At 35.7% G+C, this 23,553-nt stretch overlaps 1 protein-coding gene across 1 annotated transcript in view; it reads right to left on the reverse strand.

Annotated features, from left to right (window-relative positions):
* LOC139145737 (lysine-specific demethylase 2B-like) overlaps window positions 1-23,553 on the reverse strand; it is an 83,684-nt gene that overhangs the window by 15,620 nt on the left and 44,511 nt on the right. The window contains 4 exon segments of the mRNA XM_070717051.1: window positions 277-342; window positions 1,986-2,216; window positions 3,660-3,869; window positions 14,111-14,197. Coding sequence (XP_070573152.1) covers window positions 277-342; window positions 1,986-2,216; window positions 3,660-3,869; window positions 14,111-14,197 — 594 coding nt within the window.

Genomic DNA, 23,553 nt, shown 5'->3' on the forward strand with positions numbered 1-23,553 from the left:
AAATTTTAAAGTCAAGTGAATATAAAAACAAGATTGTGAATTTGTTCTTTCAACCAATGCACATTGTCAATATACAGGCATCATAAAAATTCATGATACAATCACATGTAATTCCCATAGTCTTAGTGACCAAATTTTCCTTTATCTGTACAAGAACTCATGGCATAAATTTGAAGATTAAAATCTCTTATCTATGTATTAGTATGAGATCTGGGACTCCATAATTGTCAAAAAGAAAGGATCTAGTTATAAAGACTATGAGGTGATATATTTTACCTTTCGTTTCTTTCCTTTCATCTGTTTGCCTGGACTTGCTCTGGATGGCCTGGAGTCTTCATCATCCTGTCAGTGAACACAATATTGCAATATTAAACATTTGCTGGCAAACACACACAGTCAGATATGACAGAAATGGATGAGAGACATGAATCTTCCTTTATAAGGATATAAGCATATGATCATCTAAGTATTAACGATATCCTAGTTGACAGATAAACAGCATGAATCAGTAGATTCATACCATGGTAGAATTTTTATACATGTATGCAGAGTAGGTGCATTTATACTTTGTGATCTGAAGACCAGTACTGAGGTATCCAGACGAATCTGGTAGTCCTGTATTATCATTCACTGTATCTACCATTAACTGTTATCCCACCAAGTTAATCTGTCACTGTCAGGTAAAATTGGTTAAAACCAGTGAGGCATAGCATGTCCCATATGTTGCATTTTAAAAAAGATTTGAACAAATGAAGGCTCCGGAAAACAGAGATACTGTAAACCTGATTTTTTTGCAGAGTTGACCCGCTATGATCTGAAAATGGATGAAGGTGATAGCTAAACTTGGTTGATGGCAAGTGATAGGGCTGGCAGAGAAATAGTTTCAGTGGAATGTGTCTCAGAGACAAGAAAATCCCAATAGCATATTTTCACAATACTTTGCTTGAATGCTTCTTGTATTGACCCATTTTGAAGCTTGTGGAGTCATGAACTTTTCAATTCCTCGTTTTGTGAAAATCAAAAACTTAATACTTCCTCATTGAGTTATCATAAAGATAGCGATCACCATAAGTTTAAGATATTGATTAAAATCAGTAAGTTTTTTGTGGTAACAAAATCTGTTTGATGATCCCTGATTTGATTTTTTGATTTAGAAACAGCATGGTTAAAAGTTTTCTTGGGGAAGTTTTAGCCCCAAAGTTAGAATCTTTCAGTTTACACGCTCGCACTACCATCATTGATTAGCCAAATCACTACAATAGTGAAATATCGGGGAAGGCAACATATTCGATGGTCCTGCACCTCTGGCTACAGGATTGGCTGACATCTGATGCAGTATTATATATTATTGCCTGAATACATGGGTTTATGTGCCCAAGAGCAGGTGATAATTGTCTCCTGCTGTGAGTGCACATAAACCCATGTATTCAGGCAATAATATTTTTATTACATGCCTCTTAACCGTTAACGCGATATGACAATTAGTTATATGCAGAGCATTATCAAACATTTTTATCATTATTGACCAGCACCAACATATTTTAACGAAAGTCAAAATATCCCTATTCCACAAAAAATAGTTCCGGCTGCTTGCTTTTCTGTTGGCTTCACTGGACCTGTAACTATGGAAACCGCTCTGTACATCATTCACATAGCCCGCTAACTCCCCAGATGTTCCTATTCAAACCAATGCACTGATTTGCTTTCACATTGATGCATGTAATAAACACAAAGAATGTCTGCACGCTATTGTTTGACTAGCCTGGTAAGCGAATATTTTTCTGCATGAGCTCCATTCCCTTGACTTGACTTTTTACAAACTTGACTTGCTACAACAAAGATGGTGTAGGTGAAAATCAGCTTTGTTTGCTCTGCTCACACGTGATTCTGAAACTGAGAAAATCTGACCAAGCAGTGTGCTCCCTCACTTATGAGTAGGTTATCTCTAGAAATAAAATACAGAGGAAGCGAGCTGTGGTATTTACCCCTTCACTGTTAGAGTCCTTGCTGCAGCACTTGGGACACTCCCAGCTATTGGCCAGGTCTTCATTGATGACGCCTTTTTCTGTGATGCCTTGAGATTTCAAACACTCCGGATGGACCACTTCAAAACACACATGACACTCCATTAGCGTTATTATTCCATCTTCTTTCACTCTTTCCTCATGATCATCACCACCACAGACGGAACAGCTCGCAGTGTGAGGCAAAACAGGCTGTAGGAGACAGAAGACGTATTGATTTATCCTTGTTTAGTGTTATTCTTTAAGGTAGAATGCGCCTCGAAAGTGAAAGACTTAAACTTTAGCTCAAACTTTCCTCAAAGAATATTTCACTCATTCTCTTTTAAAATCGAAGATAAAAATCAGGGGTCGTCGGGCAAATTTTGGTACTAGAAAAACAAATAAGCCAAGATTTACCAATATTTAAAATTTGCAATGGCCACCATCTCTGTATTAACTCTATGGAAAAAAACAGAATTTTTGAATTTGAAAAACAAAACCGGTGAAACGTTTTCTCACACCAAAAGCTTTAAAATGAACCCCCACAAGTGTATACCAGAGAAGAATTTTAAAAGTTTGTGTGTCTGAATATCTGTTCCTGAGGCGCATTCTATCTTAAGATGTATTATGGACAAATGAAGGTTCAGTGCAAATACACTAGGTTTGCAAACATTTTGATTTGCACATCTGTTGGATGGTTTTGTACATCTATGTATGTCTGAATTTACCATCTCCATCCATTCACCCTTTTCTTAACTTCAATTTTCAAAACAGTGATACCAACAAGTAGCTCTACTGAAAGTTTGGTGACATGCATCAATGTTTAATGACATTACTGTTCTAATCGTAGCAGTGCTATCAATTGAATATGGCTGCAATATTATTGAGGAAATATCTGAGAGGTCAGTTTTGTCTTTGTTTTATCTACTGATCTGAAATGAAAAAATCCCTTCTTTCACCATACAACAACAGAAGCCAATCAAACTGCCTCTTTTGAATGAGCCACAATCCAGCAAATCACGTACTATAATGAGATTGATTGCAACCAATCAAAATACTCTAATCCCAGTGGGAGACCAACACCCTATTTGCATCCAAGACTCATTACATTTGAGAGAGACCCTTGTCATCTTTACATGTAGGGGTCCTATATCTCATGTAAATACAACAGGTGGAATTTCTATCAAACATTCTTCATCAGGGGAATTGAAAATGCAACTCCTGGATATTACATATCTCACATACTGTACATGGTTAAGACAAGACCAGTGTCATCGTTTCGTTTCGTATTGCTAACACCTGATTCATATTTATTCTCATAGAGTTAGGCTTGTCAATATTGACGCATCCCCCCTACCTTGTATTGAGATAAGTGATTGCCAGGGACAGTTGGTTAGTATCTACGCTTTATGTTTTCATATGTCATCTTCAGGGTGCGTGACTGAAATGTGTGCAGTGTTAAAACAAGCATCTATTACAGACTTGACCTGGTTAAGACAAGATCCACGTTACAGTTTATAAAAAGTTGTGGTGATATGATATGTGCCAAATCTGGTGACCCTCAACAATCAGAGAAACTAATAAATTCTGGCAAATATATTATCATCTTGTAAACAAGATGAATATATCTGTAATGGCAGATGTCATAGTACTTACTGATAAACACTGCCTCTGCATACATGACTGTTTCATCCTGCCAGGGCCTCCGTACTTCTTCATGTCCTTACAGAACGTACATTTGCCACAATCGTCCCGGCAACAGTTGTCACATTTCCGGCATCGAGTTCGTCTCCTGCGGACATTCCCGCTTGATTTGACCGCCTTGGGTCCAGATTTGCCAGCTGTGTACTTGGGTCTCGGCCTCATCTGAACAGAACATAAAGAGTACAGATATTGCTGTGAGATGTTTTCAATACTTCACATTATATCAAATATCATGATATTACTGATTATTCCTGGTTTAGTATGGATTATGTTCTAACTCTGTACCTCTTTCATTGCAGCTTCCATGCATATATCGCTTGCTGCATCCACTGTATTAAAATCAACTGAAATGTATCAAAGTTGAGAGGTCTGCGACCAATACTCAGTTATTGGGTTTTGCAGGAAGCAAGCACACTCACTGTCCATGAATAATTGTAGTCCATGCCCTGCCCTCAAGGAACAAAATTCTATGCCATAACAATGTGACATTGCCTTGGTGGAAAGATTTATTAATATTACGTTCTTCCAGCAATTTTACTGTTATCCGGTAATACATTTCAAAACTCTCTTTGTCTTTTTAAAATGTGAATGAAGAATTTCTCAATTTCACAGCTTTGACAAACTGTAAATATTTGAACTATCACAAATGCATTTTGAATAGCACAGGCATGCCATAAAGTTTGAAAGTTTTATTGAAAGTTGGAGGTGCAAGCTGTATAGTGAAGCTGACAAAACAATTTATACCAACTCAGTAGATGCAAGAAAAGAACATATCGGTGAAGACTCAATGCAATTCAAGCAGATTTACCTGCCAGCACTCAGCGGTAACAATAGTACAAAGAGAAAGGGCCATATAAATATTAAAGTGAAATCACAGCATGATCCTTCCATTTCAACACCTGGTTTGTACAGACCTTTTCAAGTAGTAATGAAGGGAATGAAAAGCAGTAATGTGAAGCCATTCTTATCAAATTCAACAAGAATCAGATGAATGGCCCTAAAGGCTGTGTATTCCTGTAATGCATACCCAGCACTGATATTTTATAATCACTGTAAATATCATATTCTCACACCAATCTCACTCCAAGGCACAGGAATAAGACAATCGGCTTTGCACTAGGTAACATGATGCTACAAGACATCCGGCAGCGGTGTGAGCACATGGAGAGACACAAAGTCTGACAGTGAGTTCCTAAAATGATGTAAACCTTGGAGTGTACAGAACCAACAACATTCTATAGACTAATCATGCAAAAGGACACTTCCTGATAAATTTGCAGAAGCCTGCAGGTAAAAACATAGGGCCAAAGTCCCTGAAGCTACTATAGACATGGATACAAAATTAAGTATTTCCTGACTGTATGAAATTATCTCACTAAGGTCATCCTAGGGACTTGTAAACCAAATATTAAAGCTGTCTGACCAGCGGTTTTAAAAACAAGCGACTCAACAGTTGACAGAGCTCTGCAGTGTTATGTAGAGAATAACCTTTTGTGACACATGAATTGATGAAGAAGGTGAATATCTTTGATAGCTCATTTCAGGATGGCCTGACCAAAAATGGAAAAAATTCCGTAAAAATACAGATTTGCATATTTCATCAGACTATATTAGTCTATAATAGCAAATAAACGAGAGTTAATTACATTCTAATAAAGTAAACAAGACTTGCTTAAATCAAGATTTACGTCATAAAAAAACTGCATATCTGTCAGATTATAAAGAATCTTGAGCTAGTTCTTTAATATCAGTATTTTCATTCTATTAACCAAGCACATTTTAACTTTCAAATTAACATTGTAAGTAAGTTCTGTTGAATAAGTTGAGACTGTACATACTCAGAGAAAGCACACTGAAGAGACAAATGTTTGAAACTTAAGAAGTTCAAGGTCATCAAAAGCATTATAAGGAATCATGTTACACTTTCATTGCAATGTTTACACGATTGCATAATTGCTATAAATAGCACATGAGGAATCTAACAGCCCAGCTTTACCATAAAAAACCCTATCACTTTGACCACTCTTTTAATTGACCACTCTATTTTTTTCCTCAAAAAGTAATTTTATTTTATCCTTACCAAGTCAACCATAAATGGAAATTAGAACTTTCTCTATCTCTATTTATTTGACCACCCTATCATGACAAACTATTATGAGCAATTTCTTTTAGATAACATAAATGGTGGTTCAGAATATATCAAAGTTGGGATTCAGGAAAGTTGCCTTTACATGTTTTAATCCTCCAAGATGGTAAGCCTTTCACTATGAACTGTCAAAAAAAGTTGAACTTTCTGATAATTCCACACTAAAATTATTTTGGCTTTCATGATTTCCTAATTAATTCAATTATTTAAAATCACATTAAATTGATAGGGTTTACACAGTTCAAGAATTACATACAATGTAAGTCAAATTTTGACCAAAAATGACAAAAAAATTCCTTAAAAATACACATTTGCATATTTCATCACAATTTGAACAAATCTAAGTTGGGTTATCCCTAGGGACCTGTATACCAAATACAAAGCTGTATGACCAGCGGTTATGAAGAAGAAGATTTTTACCAAAAACACCTTTTTTGGCATTAATTTGCCTATTTTCAACAATATCAAAAATTAAAAAAAATAGTTTCTCAAAATCATATTTTTCATCTACACAACAAATATCAAATCAGTAAGTACTGCGGTTCTCAAGATATTTGAGTGGACGGACGCCTCACAAACGGACATACATACATACATACATACATACATACAGACTGACGACGGACGCCGGACGGATACCCATCCCAATAGCTTCTATAGACTATAGTCTATAGTAGCTAAAAATACAGATTTGCATATTTCATCACAATTTGAACAAGTCTAAGTTGGGTTACCCCTAGGGACCTGTATACCAAATAACAAAGCTGTCTGACCAGCGGTTATGAAGAAGAAGATTTTTTCCAAAAACACCTTTTTGGGCATTAATTTGCCTATTTTCAACAATATCAAAAAATTAAAAAAAATAGTTTCTCAAAATCATATTTTTCATCTACACAACAAATATCAAATCAGTAAGTACTGCGGTTCTCAAGATATTTGAGTGGACGGACGCCTCACAAACGGACATACATACATACATACATACATACATACATACATACATACATACAGACTGACGACGGACGCCGGACGGATACCCATCCCAATAGCTTCTATAGTCTATAGTCTATAGTAGCTAAAAATGGCAATCTCTCTCTCTCTCTCTCTCTCTCCTCTCTCTCTCTCTCCTTACTCAGACTAGAAAATTTGGTTCATAAAATATGCAGAAGTGTCTAACTGTCAGTACAGCTGCTCATACGGTAACATAATTACTGTATTTTACAATGCAGGGATGCCGTGTTTCTGTACTGGAAGTGTCAAGACATAAAACGTATCTGTTGTTAGTTATCCCTTCAGTAAACGTGATTCATATTGCTACATATTTTATCACTATGCATGAACTCATACACTGTGCCTCTGCATCTTATCGTATTTGCAATCTGTCCTCCCAAGCTAGGCCACCTGAGTTGATGTTGCCCACATATAATATCAAAATTTATTACTAGGGTGTAAAATATTCTTAACACTGTAAAACAGTGAAATAAAAAACAGTATTTTAGTGAGACAAGATGAACTTACGAAATAATTTACGGCAATCACACACATTTGGAAAAAAAATCAGAACAGAAAATAATGAAATGTCACAGATATAAAATACTGCAAGTAAATATTTCTGAGGAGCAACTATAGCTATGTACAAAGTGCAGTTTTTCATTACATGACTAGGATTTGCCAGAGACAGAAAATTGGCTTAAAAAATTGCCTGCACGACAAATATCCATACAATTTTTGATGCTTGCATAATGCATATAATCTACAATTGAAATATTACTGATTTACACAAAGTTCATGTGAATAAGAGCCAGCACGTAGCAAGATATATGCCTCACCACTGCAGGGATTTTTTGAATATTGTTAGTGTCCTTGAATTGGGAATTACAGCTCCAAGTTGTTTATCAGTGCTATTTGTTATGAATGGTCTTCCCTGTACACAAATGTGTTTACCAGATTTCTAGAGGTTTGCTATTTGACCTGAATACTGATATGTCACGGGGTGCAGTCCACTAAAAGAATTGCATTACACTGCACACCTGGTGTGAACTGAAGAGTCACACTTATTTGGCCCTAAAGTGTTGGAATTTGGATTACTGAAATCTTGGACACATGTTGTTTGCTTCAACCATGTAATTCTCAGGGCTGTGACTATGCAAGTTATGTTCTGATTTGACAACCTGACAATAGTGAGAGTAGAGAGAGCCAATGCATGGCAAAGCAATAATCACCCAAATCATTGCCTGTATAAAACATCAACATCCCATTTCAACATGAAACATTTCTGAATAAAACTGACAGAGTTCGAGATTTTCACGAGTTGATTGAATCTTGTCAAAAAGTCAAGGTCAATCATGGCTATTAACCTTGTCATCAACACATCAAGTCCAGCTAAATTGTTTTCAATTGTACACTTGGACTTCTCTATTAGCAAGGAGGGCAGGGCAAAGGTCAAAAGATCACCAAAGGTAATTTTTTCAAACTTGTATTGGATATCAGTCAGCTGCTCTTCAATGTTAGTAACTACATAGTTCACTTCAATGGAGTACATTCCCAGTTGGCATCAATATTGTACAACCTCAAACCTTTATAAAATCCTGATTCAATCACTAGATTAAGAGTTTCTCAAAAGAAATCTACTGAGGGTGTTTTGGTCTGTATTAGAATTTACCCTCTCTAATTATAGGTCATAATTCGGTTCTAAAAATCACATACATTTTGTAAATAATGCAATATACCATAATGAGAAAAGCTACAACTTGCTCTGGTGTCTGTCAAAAATTTGGAAAACTGCTACCCAAATCAGAATGTACAACTGTTGAAAGTTAAGGTCATTTTGGACATTATATTTCTTGTTTTAATTTTCTTAAATTTTGATCAATATACTTGATAGGCATGACCTCAGTGTTCAATGAGGAACTTGAAACACATACTTGGGGATTTTTCAATTTCATTTTCAAACTTGTCACAGTTAGGCCAAGGTCAACAAAGTTATATTTGTTCTTGTACATCGACATTTTTTGAAATTGGCCATGAAATTTTTTTGTTTTTACCTTTCTTATTTAGCTAACCTCTTTGATATTACAACTACAGTTATTTTAAACAGACTGAACATATACTTTCTCTTTTGCATTTATCAGCATATTATAAGTTTATTGCTTTTCTCTCATCTGATATTGTGAATCATGTTGACAGTTTGCTTGGCATAAAATTAATTAGGAGTTTTAAAAACGGATCCAAAAGGAGAAAAACACGACATGAGGCACAGGTTTCAAAGTGATTTGTGCAATGGCTAGACACAAATCTAATTATTTTTTGACCTTATCCAACTAGTCAACAAAATATAGTCAAGATGGTTGCGATGAGTAATAGCAACAACTAGACAAGGATCTGAAGACAACATACAATCAACTATATGAGGTGGACAGGCAATATCTACTGATTACCTACAAATCCACTGGCTTTTTGACTGCAAAAGTATCATTAAAAGTAATGATATGAAAGAAGATTGAAGCTGGCCATATGTCCATTCACTCAATTTGTGGACAACTGAAATCACACACTGGAAGAGCTGTTTTGTTATTAGTCTACGGGAAACATACTTTTAAAATGAAAGAAATGATTTATTGAATGCAGTGTGTGCGAAGCATGAACATGTATGGGTATTGCAACTTTTGATTTACAACGTCATTACCTCATTCAGGAGAAGATGAGTATTATTTTCAAGGACCTTTGCCAACATTTTGGTGCACATGCACATTGGCAGTGCAGACGCACAGACGGAGAAATGAGTGACAAAATACTAATGGTAACGATGTCAAAGTGACGTTATTAATATGCAAAAATATAACTGTTTAAAATTTGTGATGAGAGAGTTTAAGGAATTGCGCCTCCAGGAATGGAAACATTAGTACTTTGAACCACTGACGTTATGATGGAAAATGTAAAAATCTAATGTAAGGGGATCCAACCTCAAGTGATACACACAGGCAACCACACACAAATTTTGCTAGACTTTGTGTTGGCAGCAGCCAAAGTGGAATGCACATTGTACCATTCAGTGACAGACCTGCAATTGTGATCAGTGTTATTTATACACTGAGAAATGAACACTAACACCATATGGAACATCAGATGCATTCTCAAGCGGATTGTAGGACATGTCAGATAAATTAAGCAAGTCTGACATATAGAGATACTGGTTTCCCTGGACATGAGAAAACAGCATCTTACAAAGATTTCTTAGGGTTTTAGGTAAAACAGAAAGCATTTGAGCACTTTCATGTATCTGTTTGGCAAGGCAGAACAAAAGAACCTTGGGAGTCACCGGATACATGCAGACTTGTAGGAGCATACCGTGGTTCCTTGCATGGTATTTCAAATTATTTGTGATGGATAAGAACAATCTGGACGTGATATCACCAAATCTTGCATTGGAGTTAGCAAATCAACCTATCCAGGGTCTTGTTATTCACTTGGACAATTGGATGTAAATCTACAAGCCCTTACAAGCCCTGTGGTCCACTGTATACTGCAATGAACGCATAATATATGGTACAGAGCCACTCTATCTGCATGTACATCTCATGGGGACTGCCAAATGATGATAAATTTTCTCATCCTGGAATAACTCACTGTGGATACTGTCCTATGGTTAACTTTATCTCAATAATGCTGAGTTCAATCGATTTCATGCATATCAACCAATCAGTTTACCTTCCAACTATCTCAACATATACCGGTACAATAATTCTGATAGACTGAGAGGATATGGGTACTGGGGAAGTGTTATGGCATGAGCAGTTCAAAGTCGAAAATTGGTTGGTGGTTTGATAGGCTTGTATAAAAGGCAGGGTTTAAAGAAAATAGAGAGGTGGAAGAAGCTGTGTAAGGTTATAATATCAGCGTCAATGAACTTCACTGCTATTTGGTCTTGCTGTAGCTTTTGCTACCCTATGGTACAACTACAGATGTATCAAGCCAAATGAAAAACTTGCCAACCAATGACATGAACTGTTATTTCAAGTCCTGGGTTATATACAGGAAGTATGCTGCTACCTGTATGTTGCACTCATGTAAGGAGCCGTGTGATTGACTCTCTCCCACATGCTTACTTTCCTTTCCCTGAACCACACACTGCCGCAAGCTGACTGCTCTATCAAAGCCTTGAACCACAAGCAGATTTGTTAGAAGTGTTCCAAATAAACACAGCTGAGCTGCCAAAGTTGATGCAATATGATGTGATCGCTCAACAGTTTCTGGAATTTGGAAATCTGAAAGATTGAAGTGGTCAAAACGATAAAAACAAGGCAATCACTGTCAACATGCCAAGACTCACTGTAAATGTAAACATCAAACCACATATGAATGTATGCTACAACTGTGATATGCTGTCATTTTTTATATTCACCATCCTACATCAAACAGTGAAACATAATTTGCCATATTAAACAACAATACAAGTAGCCACCTTCATTTTGGTAGCAATACATAGATGGACAGATAATTGTAATGCCATTCCTGGCCATGGATCGGACATGGATTGCGAAAAAGCAAAATACATCCTCACACTGACATAAGCTGTAGCATATTTACAGTCAACTGGTGATCATGTTACAGGTTTACATTGTCCACATTACAGATTGCTATTTATGGGTTCAGTATGTCCTTGGTGTTACGTTGTTTATTTATTGCATTCATATTTTTCATTTCAAATTGCTTGTACTCTATTTCTCACCCTATCACCAATGGTCTTTACCTTTCATTCTGTTCAGATATCAGGTCAAACCAAAATTCCAGGAGACAAGATTGGAATGGAAACATATTTTATATTTTGACGATGTTTATGTACGGAATCACTCTGAATTTCACTGCTGGGGTGACAAAGAGAGTTTTCATAACAACAAATCAAGCAGATGTTTGGTGAAGACACGCTCCAAACAACAAAACACCATGGCACTGGGAATTCTTTCAAAGTTGCCGTGGCAGAAACCATGTCTGAGGATGCAGAATAAATTCACAACCTGTACCAGAAATGCATCTTCATCAAGTTCTGCACTATTTATAAATACACGTACACAGTATACATGGCAAAATAAGTTATTCTGAACAGTTGGACCAAGCTATGAATTGCAGTGCATGTCTGTACTGCAGAATCACTGTATCATTTGATAAGGCACTTACAGCTACAACAGCTAGCCCCTGCACTTTCTTTCCTTTGATTTATAATCTAACCTGTCAAATGAATAAACCGGGGGCACGACCAAAAAATATTGATTACAGGTTTATATAAAATGGCAGAGTAAAGCTTTAATAATGGAAAGTACACTGCTGACATGAATTTTACGATGTTCTACAGCATACACTTACAGACAGAAAACCTAATATTTTTGAAAGATGAGGTTTTAGAGATGTACTTCTAGAACAGCCATTTGTTTAATATTTTAAAATTGACATAGCAGATCGACGATAGCTTGCCGTGCCTCACCAAAATGGTATTAAGAACATATGCTGGAAAAACCCATTGATGGCTTCCAGCTACAATTTGCCGGTATGAGTGACAGCAGAAACCAATTACTACTTCTACTCAGATCTTATTACTCCATCTGTCAAAGTACATATGAAACACACAATCATAAATTTCCTTGCCAAAGTCCTTGTCAAAATACTGTCATTAGTGCACAGCATACCATTTGCTGCATTTTAATCCACTCTGGGCAAGGTGAGTAGCTATGCTTGACATGGATGTTAAACAAATGACATTCTCTACTTCTGGGTTCAGTATAATGCTCTCTGTAATTGAAAACATCATTCAAACAGGGTTGCATAAACTGAGTGTAGCTTCTGTTCAGCTGAACCCATTTTTCCATAAACTACAGAATATTTCTACTTTGATCTTTTTCAAGAGTTTTGCAACACACTCTTCATAATGCTTAATATTCTTTCCTCTACATAAATTGTTCCCAAATCTTGCCCTTTACACTCCTCTGCAGGCAATATGGTGGATTACTCTCCCCTATATCATTACTGTTGGACCCCCCTCATTCAATAAATGTGACCTAAGGATAAACCACACACAGAAATACATTCACACCCTGCCCTTCCCTGTAGTATGCCCTCTAACAATATGTCTTTCTGAAAACTTTGCGTCAATTTGGCAAACTTGGGAACTTCTTTGTGTCGGCCCTATATTTTTACATGTAAAACCAAAATGTTTCCTTGCGTCACAGGCAATTTGCATGCACCTTGGCGCACCATACTGGCTTAGATGGCACACTGCTTTCCCAGTAATAATTTTTGTTAAGTACTGACCTCTGACCCGTAAATATGAATTAACCTTTATGCAAGAAAGATCTCTTCAAAAGAGTTTCATCTCTTACAATTCTGATCTGCTTTAACATCCTCTGAACATAAGATGTTTCCCCTTCACATCTGTGGCCCAGTATGTACTGATCAAGGCCTTGCCAGTGTGGGATGGCTCATGACACTGACAGGCAGTGGCCTAGTATGTACTAATCAAGGCCTTGCCAATATGGGACAGCTCAGGTCATGACACTGACAGGCAGTGACCTAGTATGTACAGATCAAGGCCTTGCCAATATTGGACAGCTTAGGTCATGACACTGACAGACTGATTTTAAAATATCCTCAGAACTTTGTTCTTATTTGAACATCAATACATGCTACATTGTCTAACTTTTGCTGACAGTAATGTGTGATGGTAATTTAGCAAGAAACTGTTAGGAGACTTGCTGATGTTTCAATGCAACAGTGATTCTCTATGCTATCTTGTTACTCAATTAGACAATAGCTGAGACCGTTTTGACAATATTTTCATTTCTCTTAAAAACACGTCTACCCTTTTAAATGTCTCTCTACTATGTTGAAAACACAAAAAGCCTCCGCCTTGCCACAACAAACACTGTGTTTAATACACAACGTTATCTTGACAGATGAATTTTAGTTTGGACAAGAATTCATTCTGGAACAATAACATTAAATATCGAATGCAGTATCTGTTAGGTGAAAACTTGGCATTTCATTTTGAGTGTGTGAGAAGAATAAGAAACTGCATTTGACAAATATAACAAAAATAGTGAAAAATATACCACAACTAAATTGCAAATCCCACTGCATCACAATTTTGCCTTGTAATAAATGTTTAGGTTGTACATTAAAACAATGGTTCTATACAGGATCTTTCTGACTTATAAAAACCACTGAGGAAACATTGCGAGTGAAAACATCTCAAATCCATAAAACTTACCTTGATCAATGGTTGTGGCCATTCCAGGATTTGTTTACCAGTGGCTGCCAACTCAGGATCATCATTAGCATGATCTTTCAGCAGTTGCTATGGAAACATAAAACATTTACAATTAGTACAGAATATGTATCCATGAGACAAAACTGAAAAGGATAGAACAAATTTCCAGGGTTCCTGCGAAGATTTGACCATTCAGAGATGTAGCCTTTATCTGATACAAGTTGAATACTGATTATTTTGTATAAAATGTCACCTATAATCTAATTTTAATGGATGCAGAGAAATATTTCAATATTTTCTCACCAGTTGGGGTTTGATGATTACTTTCTCAAGTATGGTTACTATCTAGTCAAAAGATGCTAGTCATAACACATGGATAAAATCCTGCTGGATGTTGATTTCCCAATGCATTTAAATGACACTGTGCCATGACCAAAGGCTTTGGAAAATGCACAAATGATTAAAACTACATCACAAGGATCAATATGAACAGAACTGTGAAATACAGATCTTTTTAAAATTCTATTTGATTGATTGGCGTGAGAACAGTAAATTTGTGAGTCTGCTGGATTGTGTATAATGTCTGAAAATTTAGATTGTATCAGACAGAGAGTGTCATTATGACTAGCAAGATCTAATCAAGTCTTGAAGAGTCTTTGCAATGCATGTAATTTCAAGTTGGTTATTTTAAATTACGAACAACTCATTTGAATAGCATCAGCAGATCAATGTCTAAAACCACACTGTAAATCATGCGGCAAGATGAATCCAAGCACTATATTTTATGGCTTTTCGCTATCATTTGACTTGACTTTTGGTGTATATTCCCTCGTCAAGTGATGCTAGTAAACTTATATACAGGTGAATGGGTTAAACATTACATAGGGGTTGTTTGTTGTAACTGAGAAAGTTTCATTCTCGTTTGTAGTAGTCAGTATGAAATCATTTAACTTTGCTTTTCATCATGATATGAATGGTTTCAATGAATGCATATCTGATTTTAGGAGATGTGTTAGAATTTTGATAACATCTTTGATATGATGTTATGTGATAAAATTGAAAAGATAAGTGTTTAAAGTGTTAATAATCAGCTACTGAAACATACATGTGAGTCGTTTTTATAAAACTGAATTTTGGGCTAATGAAAAACACATAAACAAGTAGACAAAATGAGAAAAGTGAAAAAACAATGGGCACATCATCCTTGGACATAAAGGAAACATTTTTTTGAGGAGTAGTAGAGCTACATATTCTAACAACCCCAAACTCTGACAACTTTCCTGGGATACTCAATATGTGATACTCAGCTCATCAACCATACTAGACAATGCTGATATTGCTAATATCCTCCACCCATTATTTGATCAAATAGGGTGATTTTTATGTGACAAGAATAAACATTTTCAACTTCATTAAAAGATAGCCTAAAGAAAACATGGCCACTATACTTCACCCTTCCACTCCCATTTGCTTCAGTAGAGATCCAACTTTGCCAAAGAAAACAGTAGGATTGGACCAGACCGTTGTTAACACTTCAACCTTGGTTGTGATACATTATATAAAATTTACCGGTTTTTCCATGTCAAATCAATGTTTTCATTACACCTAGCGACTAATAATCTGAACTAATGGGACAATCTTGTAATCTTTGCACATCAATTTACTCACTTGGCTAAGCATAAACAGTAAGCATTTCACTTAGTAGACTGACAACGATATCTGTCTGGTCATCAGAACTCTGTTCCTTGCCTCATTCAGAATGATACGCATAAATCATGTGATGATGTAATCAGATAATTTCTGCAATTTTTCTGAAATTACATTGATGTCACACTGCATTTGATGGCCCAGCCTACTCATCACATTGCAGCCAGCAGAAAAAACATGACTTAATACACAAAACAAATAAATCATAAAAAATATCAAAAGACAGGCAACTTCATCTTTCTAGTTGTCTTCTGGGAAGAAAATGATAGAATGTTTTTCAGAGCAGGCTGCAAAATTTTGCACAAGAAATGGATAAAATTGTTACACTTCTGTAGGCACAACTGTACAGCAAAACAGTACATTACTTATCATTTTTTCCTTCTTTCCATCCCTCATAACTTGCAAGTTATTTCAACAGACATCACAGATTCAAAGTTATGAGGTTCTCAGTGCGAGTATAAAAGTTCTTTAATCAAGTTAAGATGCATGACATGAGAAGTACACTATCCTATCAATGGTTATCTCCTAGATGCACATCATTGCTTATCAAGGCAGAGTTTCAAATCTGATCCTATGCGTACCATAATTGTTCATTTTAATCTGTAGTAGGAAACCACTAGGGCATTGTGTGCTGTCATCACCATGGCAACGCTGAAACTGGGTAATTAAATGTGAAGCATTGATGTCAGTGTGTGTCTAACTTTGCTTCACACAAGATGCGCAGTTTCTTTCATTCAAGGCTTTTTGCCTTTCCTTGGAGCCACTGATGCCAAAAGCTAATCCATCCAATCAAGAAAAATCCAATCTGAAAACCTGTATCACAAGCTAATTTGGTGTGTATTATATTGATTTACCCCATGTATCATATAGGATTCATGGTGGATGCTTGAAATCAAAGTAGTATAACACAGACAAGATGAAGAAAAAAGTAAAAAAGAGAAGGGCCCTGAATGAAAAATTGAAGAGTGGAGAAGCAAGTGGTTCCTTCTCTGATGGAAAATTACGAAAAAAAGGAAGACACACTGCTATTTTTAGAAAGAATACCAGAAATTTGCTTCTTTTAAATGACAAAATTGAGTTAGCCAGCAGTATGAACAACCTCTGCCATTTCAATGTAATTCGCCTTCAATCATAAAGTCTAATTCAGCCCAAGGGCTTGAAACATATTTCCCTAATAATCTCTGACAAAGCCTTCATCACATTCTGGCTTTGAAAAGCTTCTTTTCACTGTCTCTTTGTTGGCCATCTCCTTGAAATTTGCAATTTAACAGAAACTTTGCATCAACGGAAGAAACTCCAATCACAATGTAATTGATCAGGCAAGATATGCCAGCAAGCCTTGCAGATTTTGAATTCCAGCTGTTTCTTGGTCAGACATGATACACCACAACCCATCTCAAAGAATATTAATTTAGACTGATTCTTACAGAGACAGGATATGCCTGCCTACCTCATGGATTTTGACATCAAACTGATTCTTGACATCAAAATGCCTCTAGGCTAGACAAGATGTGAAAGCAGACCCTTACAATCTATGAATTAAAACCAGACAAAATATACCCATAGAATTTACAAAGTCTGAATTCAAACTCCCCATCTCTTGATCACACAATCTATGAAAGCAATCCTTGCTCATTTTTGAATTAAAGATACCTCCAACCCTGACACACTATGCCAGTTGAATTTACCGAGTGTGAATTCAAATATATGATTTGAATTCTCATAATTTTGTAGCATTATAGAATGCACACATGTACAAATGCTGTAAATGGCCTTATTTACTGACTTAATAAGATTTCATTTGGTGTAAAGCTATCGTGAGGGTAAAGCTGCTATATATATATTTGTGAATTTACAAAAATATCTCAGATTACAGGTACTCTTATATTTCCACATCACAAATAATACTTACTGGGAACACCTAGTCATATTTTAAACTGGTAGCTGACAAGACATGCAGTGTGAGATACATAAACAGAACAATAAATTAAGTCCTGTCATAAAACTTTGAATACACAAAACCTGTCTACCCGCATGGGAATAGATGCATACTCTAACAAAAGCTTTTGTACTAATTCTCTGAAAAGCTGACAAAGGATCACTTTCAAGGCCACAGCAATAAACAAGACTGAAAATTAACGTGTTTTGCCCACTGCCCGTAAAATGATAACATGTGCTCACGTGTTTCTGCATCAATTTTTCAGAGTTCCCTTGATATGAAGATTAAAGTAATACTATGTAAGGCCAAAAAAAAGGATTTGTTTCTAGTCCTTGACATTCAGCAAAGGCAATGAGACAATGCGATTTCTTCTCTTTTTTTATTCCTAACAATGCTGGTTTGGCACTATAGATGCAACAGTTATTGTCTTTTATCACTGGTTGCAAAATATTCCGTTTTCTTTCTAGCATTTTTGGAGATGCAAAACGAGGCTATCACGGATAGCTGTATTGATGAGATGTAACCAAAAAAAAAACATGACATGCAGGTCCTGAAATGACACACATACTGACCAGAAACAAATCCTTTTTTGGCCTAACTTTGTGATGGACATAGAAATGACAAATTTAGCCAATGGAAATTAATGTCAATCTAAAATTACATTTTACTGTTTATGGGTGTAAAAACCCAAGATGAATAGGTCAATAGAGTCTAATACAATCCTTTCTCAGTGAATACAAGGAAACCACACTGTGAAGGCACTACTGCCAACATGTCATTCATGTGCAATTCTAATTAGATCACAATGAATCTCATTTTAGCTGTATTACAATACCCACTAATGAGCATCTGATAAACTCAATTACAAAATGGGACAGAAAACCAGGTTTCTGAAAATGGCCATATTTTATGTACTACATTGTAATTTGTAGAGTTGGTGAATTATTGATGCTAGCTCATAAAACTTTCTGATCATAGCTAGAAGTATGCTTTTAGTCCTCATGGTTCAATTTAAATATGAATACTTTATAAATTAGGTCATCCTAGTATTTGTCAATAATGTTTTGTGTTGCAATGAATTTAATTAAGTCTTTGAATACATATACCAGCATAAATAGTACACAAAAATACGACTGCCAATTTAATTTTATCTATGTTTATTCAATATGCTGGCTCCCTTCCAGCCATTGTAAATATATTCAAATGTGCCATACACACTGCTGAGTGTTGATGATATCATCTGTTCATGAAAAACACTACATAAAATATTCCCTGGCATTAAATATGTGCACCATTTCCCAATCCAAAATATTATACCAAAATCCAAACAATTTCAACATTAAACCAGAATTACTCAGAAAAATGTCATAAACCTACTCGGTTTATTGTTTATAAGACTGTAAACACAGGCATCAAAAATCTCATATGATAAGTTCTATCATTGTTTTCAGGAAATAGCCAATGTAAATATTCAGTCAAGTGAGACTAGCATAGCAGTAACCTATCCTTTGTGTCATGTTAATTAAAAATAAGCATTTGTGACATTCATATTAACAAAAAATAATGTCAGATATGATTTATACTCTTCTAATCAGTCACCATAAATATAAAACATAATGAGACATTAATTTGTAATGTTTGATTACCTAATAACATTTGCTTGTGTAATTTCTGTAGTGTTGAATTTAATGCATTTGTATCTGAGCCATAAACAAAAGACTTCATGCACACATACACTGTATAGATACATTACATGGTTAAAGTATTATCATCTGCTCAGTTTGAAGAATTTCTGTACTGAGAATAAATAATTCATAAAATCTACGTCAAACTTTGAAACGGGCAAAAGGAAGGAGGAAAAGAAATTCCCTGGTAAATAAGAAATGTATCAGGCTTTGATTATGGAGGATTATTTTCTACTTTGGAAAGTTACCAATGGAACTGCGGTGAAACATATCATTGTAAGCTTGAAATGATTTGTGCATACTACTATTGCACACCACAAATTTCAATTAAAATTTAAATATCAAAGTTCAGTAGTATGTGCGTGTTACACCATGAGGACTGATACATCATTCAAGCTAAACCCATTCATCCTTTGGATTTGGCTATTTTGCCCATTGATGAGAGGTGCCCTTTTATTACAAATCAAGCTCATTTGTTGTAATTCTTGCAAATGTCAGCAATCATGTTTCTAATTTTAAATCAGTTTGGAAAATACAGATATAACCATGGCTTTGTAGCTATTGTAAGTATTAACTATGTAAAGAGTCACTTTATTGCCTCTACTAAAGAAAATAAATTTCAGCAAAGAAACAAAGTCCCTCTAAAGTGTATGTACAAGGTAAATACAGTTTTTGGCTTCATGTAAAAGTTTTGTTTATGCTACCTCTGTTATATTTAGCAACTAACAATAGTTTTAATCACCAAATTGTAGAGCAGGAGTACAGAGAGATGTTATTTGTTTGCCCAGGCCATGTCAATCAACATTCTAACAATGTTTGTATCTATTCTAGATACTGTCTCTTTCTCATGTTGTCAAATCTGTCTCATGTTGTCAAATCTTTGTTTGCCCCAGCCATGTCCATCAAAAGTAAATCAGTACTGAGAATTTAGTTTAATACTAACAGTTTTGGTCAGATTCAATGACAGACATAAAATGACAGAACATGTAGATTTCATCATTAGCCTAAATATGTGAACACATTTGAGCTAATGGTTGCTTGGCAGCCATGTTGGATCAAATCATCTCACATGTACATCTTCCCACAATGCACTGTCCCTGCATAACAAATAAAGAGCCTGCAAAATACACTTTTTCCATCTTTATATAATTGAAGTAACTAAATGCATGATACTTATTCAGTTATGTTGATCGAAAACTTAACTTGACATACAGAATCCGCAAATTACAGATGACACTTCAGATTGTCCTCACAAAAGCATGCTTGCTACTGGGCCTAGAACTAGATATATTACAACACAGACATTGGTAATGCTGCAGACTTTTTATGGTCAAAGTGGAGATAGCAAACCACAAACAAACTCACATTACTTTTGTTGGTTTTAATGCCCACACAATACACCACCTCTTTAAAGATCTGGATGGAAGGTAGCCTTCAGTTTCTCCAAGTTAGATGATATTTCAGACTATGACTCTACATATTTCTTCCTTGAATCAAAATTTGTGCCATGCCATGCAAGTTTGAACCAGACTGTCAATGTATACAATACGCCATTTATTTCTCATCCAGCAAGGACTGACAAAACAGATCATATCAGTAGATAAAACTCTGTTCGCAAGTCTTAGTTTAGGACTTAGTTCACAAAAAATAAAAATACACAATTAACTTTTTTGATCATGGAGAATGTTTGGTCAGTTTAAATTGCTTGACTGAATACACACACAGCAGCTGTCTGTGAGGTGACATACAAGACATGTCTTGTGGAAAGTGATTGTGTAACTACATCAGCACCACCTGTTGCTTGAGGAGACAACTTGCCTCATCATGTCATCAAGAAACATATTCTTATGACAGCAACGCTGACACCCAGAGTTAACTTTTCACTGTGATTCTGATTGCTTCTTATGATGACAATTATGTGTGAAAGTGTATCTTTTCTGGCACAAGTGACAGTCTGGACAAACACACTGTGGAATAGATTTGTAATAAATATGTCAGTGATAATTTCAGTCTTTCAAAACCTCACGCATCTGTGCATCGGCATACAGCAAATTAATCCCTTTGAAATCAAGGTACTTGAATCAGATTATTTTACAATGTCAAATGTTGAAGTGCAAGCAGCATGAAGGCAGTGAGGATAAAAGGTGGAACTATTTCATACGACACTTTGGTAAATCATTGTTGCTTTCTCTGCTAAAGTTTGAATTCTAAACAGCAAAATGGAGTTTAAAGGGGAAACAATTTTAAAGTTTGTCCGTATTTATGTCTATAAATATAATCAATTGAATCTGTTTAAAGTACATGATGAAAGAATTGGTTTATGGAAAGGGTACATACGGGAATTTTTTAATAGGTATGGAAATCAAGAAATAATGATTCATGGAAATTTGACGATAATGATTAACTGTCAATGGAGAATATTTATGTACTGTATACAGTTTTTAACTTTCCAGTTTTTGATGAATTTTCCATTTCAAACTTTTTCACAATAGCAGACAAACAGACATAACATAATTTCAACTATGTCTACAAATGCTATCTCCTTCATGAATTTCAGTGACATTTGATTCATCAGTAACATTTTCTTTTTACGTCATCAAAGACCACAAATAATATTCTTGGAACTACAGGAAACCAAATCTATTTTCGTTTCAATATTCATGCAGCAGAGTCCATGCTATATAGTCTGGCGCATCATTGATACACAAAATATCACATTGAGAATCTGACACTGTGTATACTACATGAATAGGAAAACAATTTTGCCATACATGTCAACTGAACACATCAACTGAAAGGTTATATACATCACTTGGTTAACATGTTCAGTTTGAAAATGCACTGAAATGGGAAGCATTTAGAAATTACCCTCAGAAGTGTTCAGAGAAGTAGAGTGATTCAGGGTTCAATTTGAACTATACAACATCAATGGCATAATCATTTCTGACATGTAAATGCACAGTCAAGGAGGTCAAACTCAATCACTTTCTCATTTGATTGATCAAAATGGCAAATACAAATTGGATGGTGGGGTGGGTCTTACAGAAACAATTTGGCTGTTGTGGGTGAAGCCAATCATGCAGATAAAAAGACAGAGTGCATACAACAGAGTATGTGAAGATGAAAGTCCCTGATTGTCTTCCAGAAAGAGAAAATCTGTCCCTGGAGGCAATCTGATGTTGATGTGATTTTCCCTGATGATGGCCAAGACTGCAAAACCTGAACGGTGAAACATTCTGTGATTCAAACTAACACACAAAATGCTGACACTGTTATCAATCAGACACTATGTGATATGGATAGGACAGATGATTGAACTGCCTGTATATCATGTATTTGTCTGTTAAAAGATTGATGTTCCCATGGCTGATGACACTTGTCGAGCTTAAAACTAATCAAAAACGAAACATCCCAACCTTGTAATTAAACTTTCATCAGTTTCTTTCAAGCTGCCTGCAAACAACTGACTTGAGGCTAGATATAGATTCATGATTCATGCAAGCTGATACAGTTGACGCTCTCTTCAACAATACGACTGCCTAACAGTAAAAACTCTTTGCTCTGCACCATCTCTAAAACTGGACATGCGTTACACACTTGCTGATCTGGCTGATGGCAGCATGCAATGATTATCTGTAGCTGCCTACAATCTACATGTTCCTTCAGCAGAGTTGATATCAGAAAATTTCAGAATGAACAGACAACATAAACATTTCAGTGTCGAGATGAGATAGCTGCAGCAGTGCATTACTATCAATCAGTCTGTAATAACCAAAGGCCATGAAATTTTAAAATACAGTGCATTTTCAACTGATCTGGATGTTCCTGGAATACACTGACATGTAAATCACAATAGCTTTCAGGCTTTTATTTGAAGCTCCCTAGCTTCCCTGAAATTGCGCTTCCAAGAAGAGTTATGGCAAGAAAGCAAATTTCAATGTTCAGTTAACTGCCACTACAGGTCATAACTTTTTATTTTTGTTGTTATAAAATGACTCACTGATGTTGTTTTAGGTACCTGAGTAAACTGTGTCAGGTGGTTTACAGTGCATCATATGTTTTCAAATTTAAACTCTGCCCTCTCATTATTTTTATGACTATTCAAGAAAATC

Source organism: Ptychodera flava, chromosome 12 (genome assembly GCF_041260155.1).
Source record: "Ptychodera flava strain L36383 chromosome 12, AS_Pfla_20210202, whole genome shotgun sequence".
NCBI lineage: Eukaryota > Metazoa > Hemichordata > Enteropneusta > Ptychoderidae > Ptychodera > Ptychodera flava.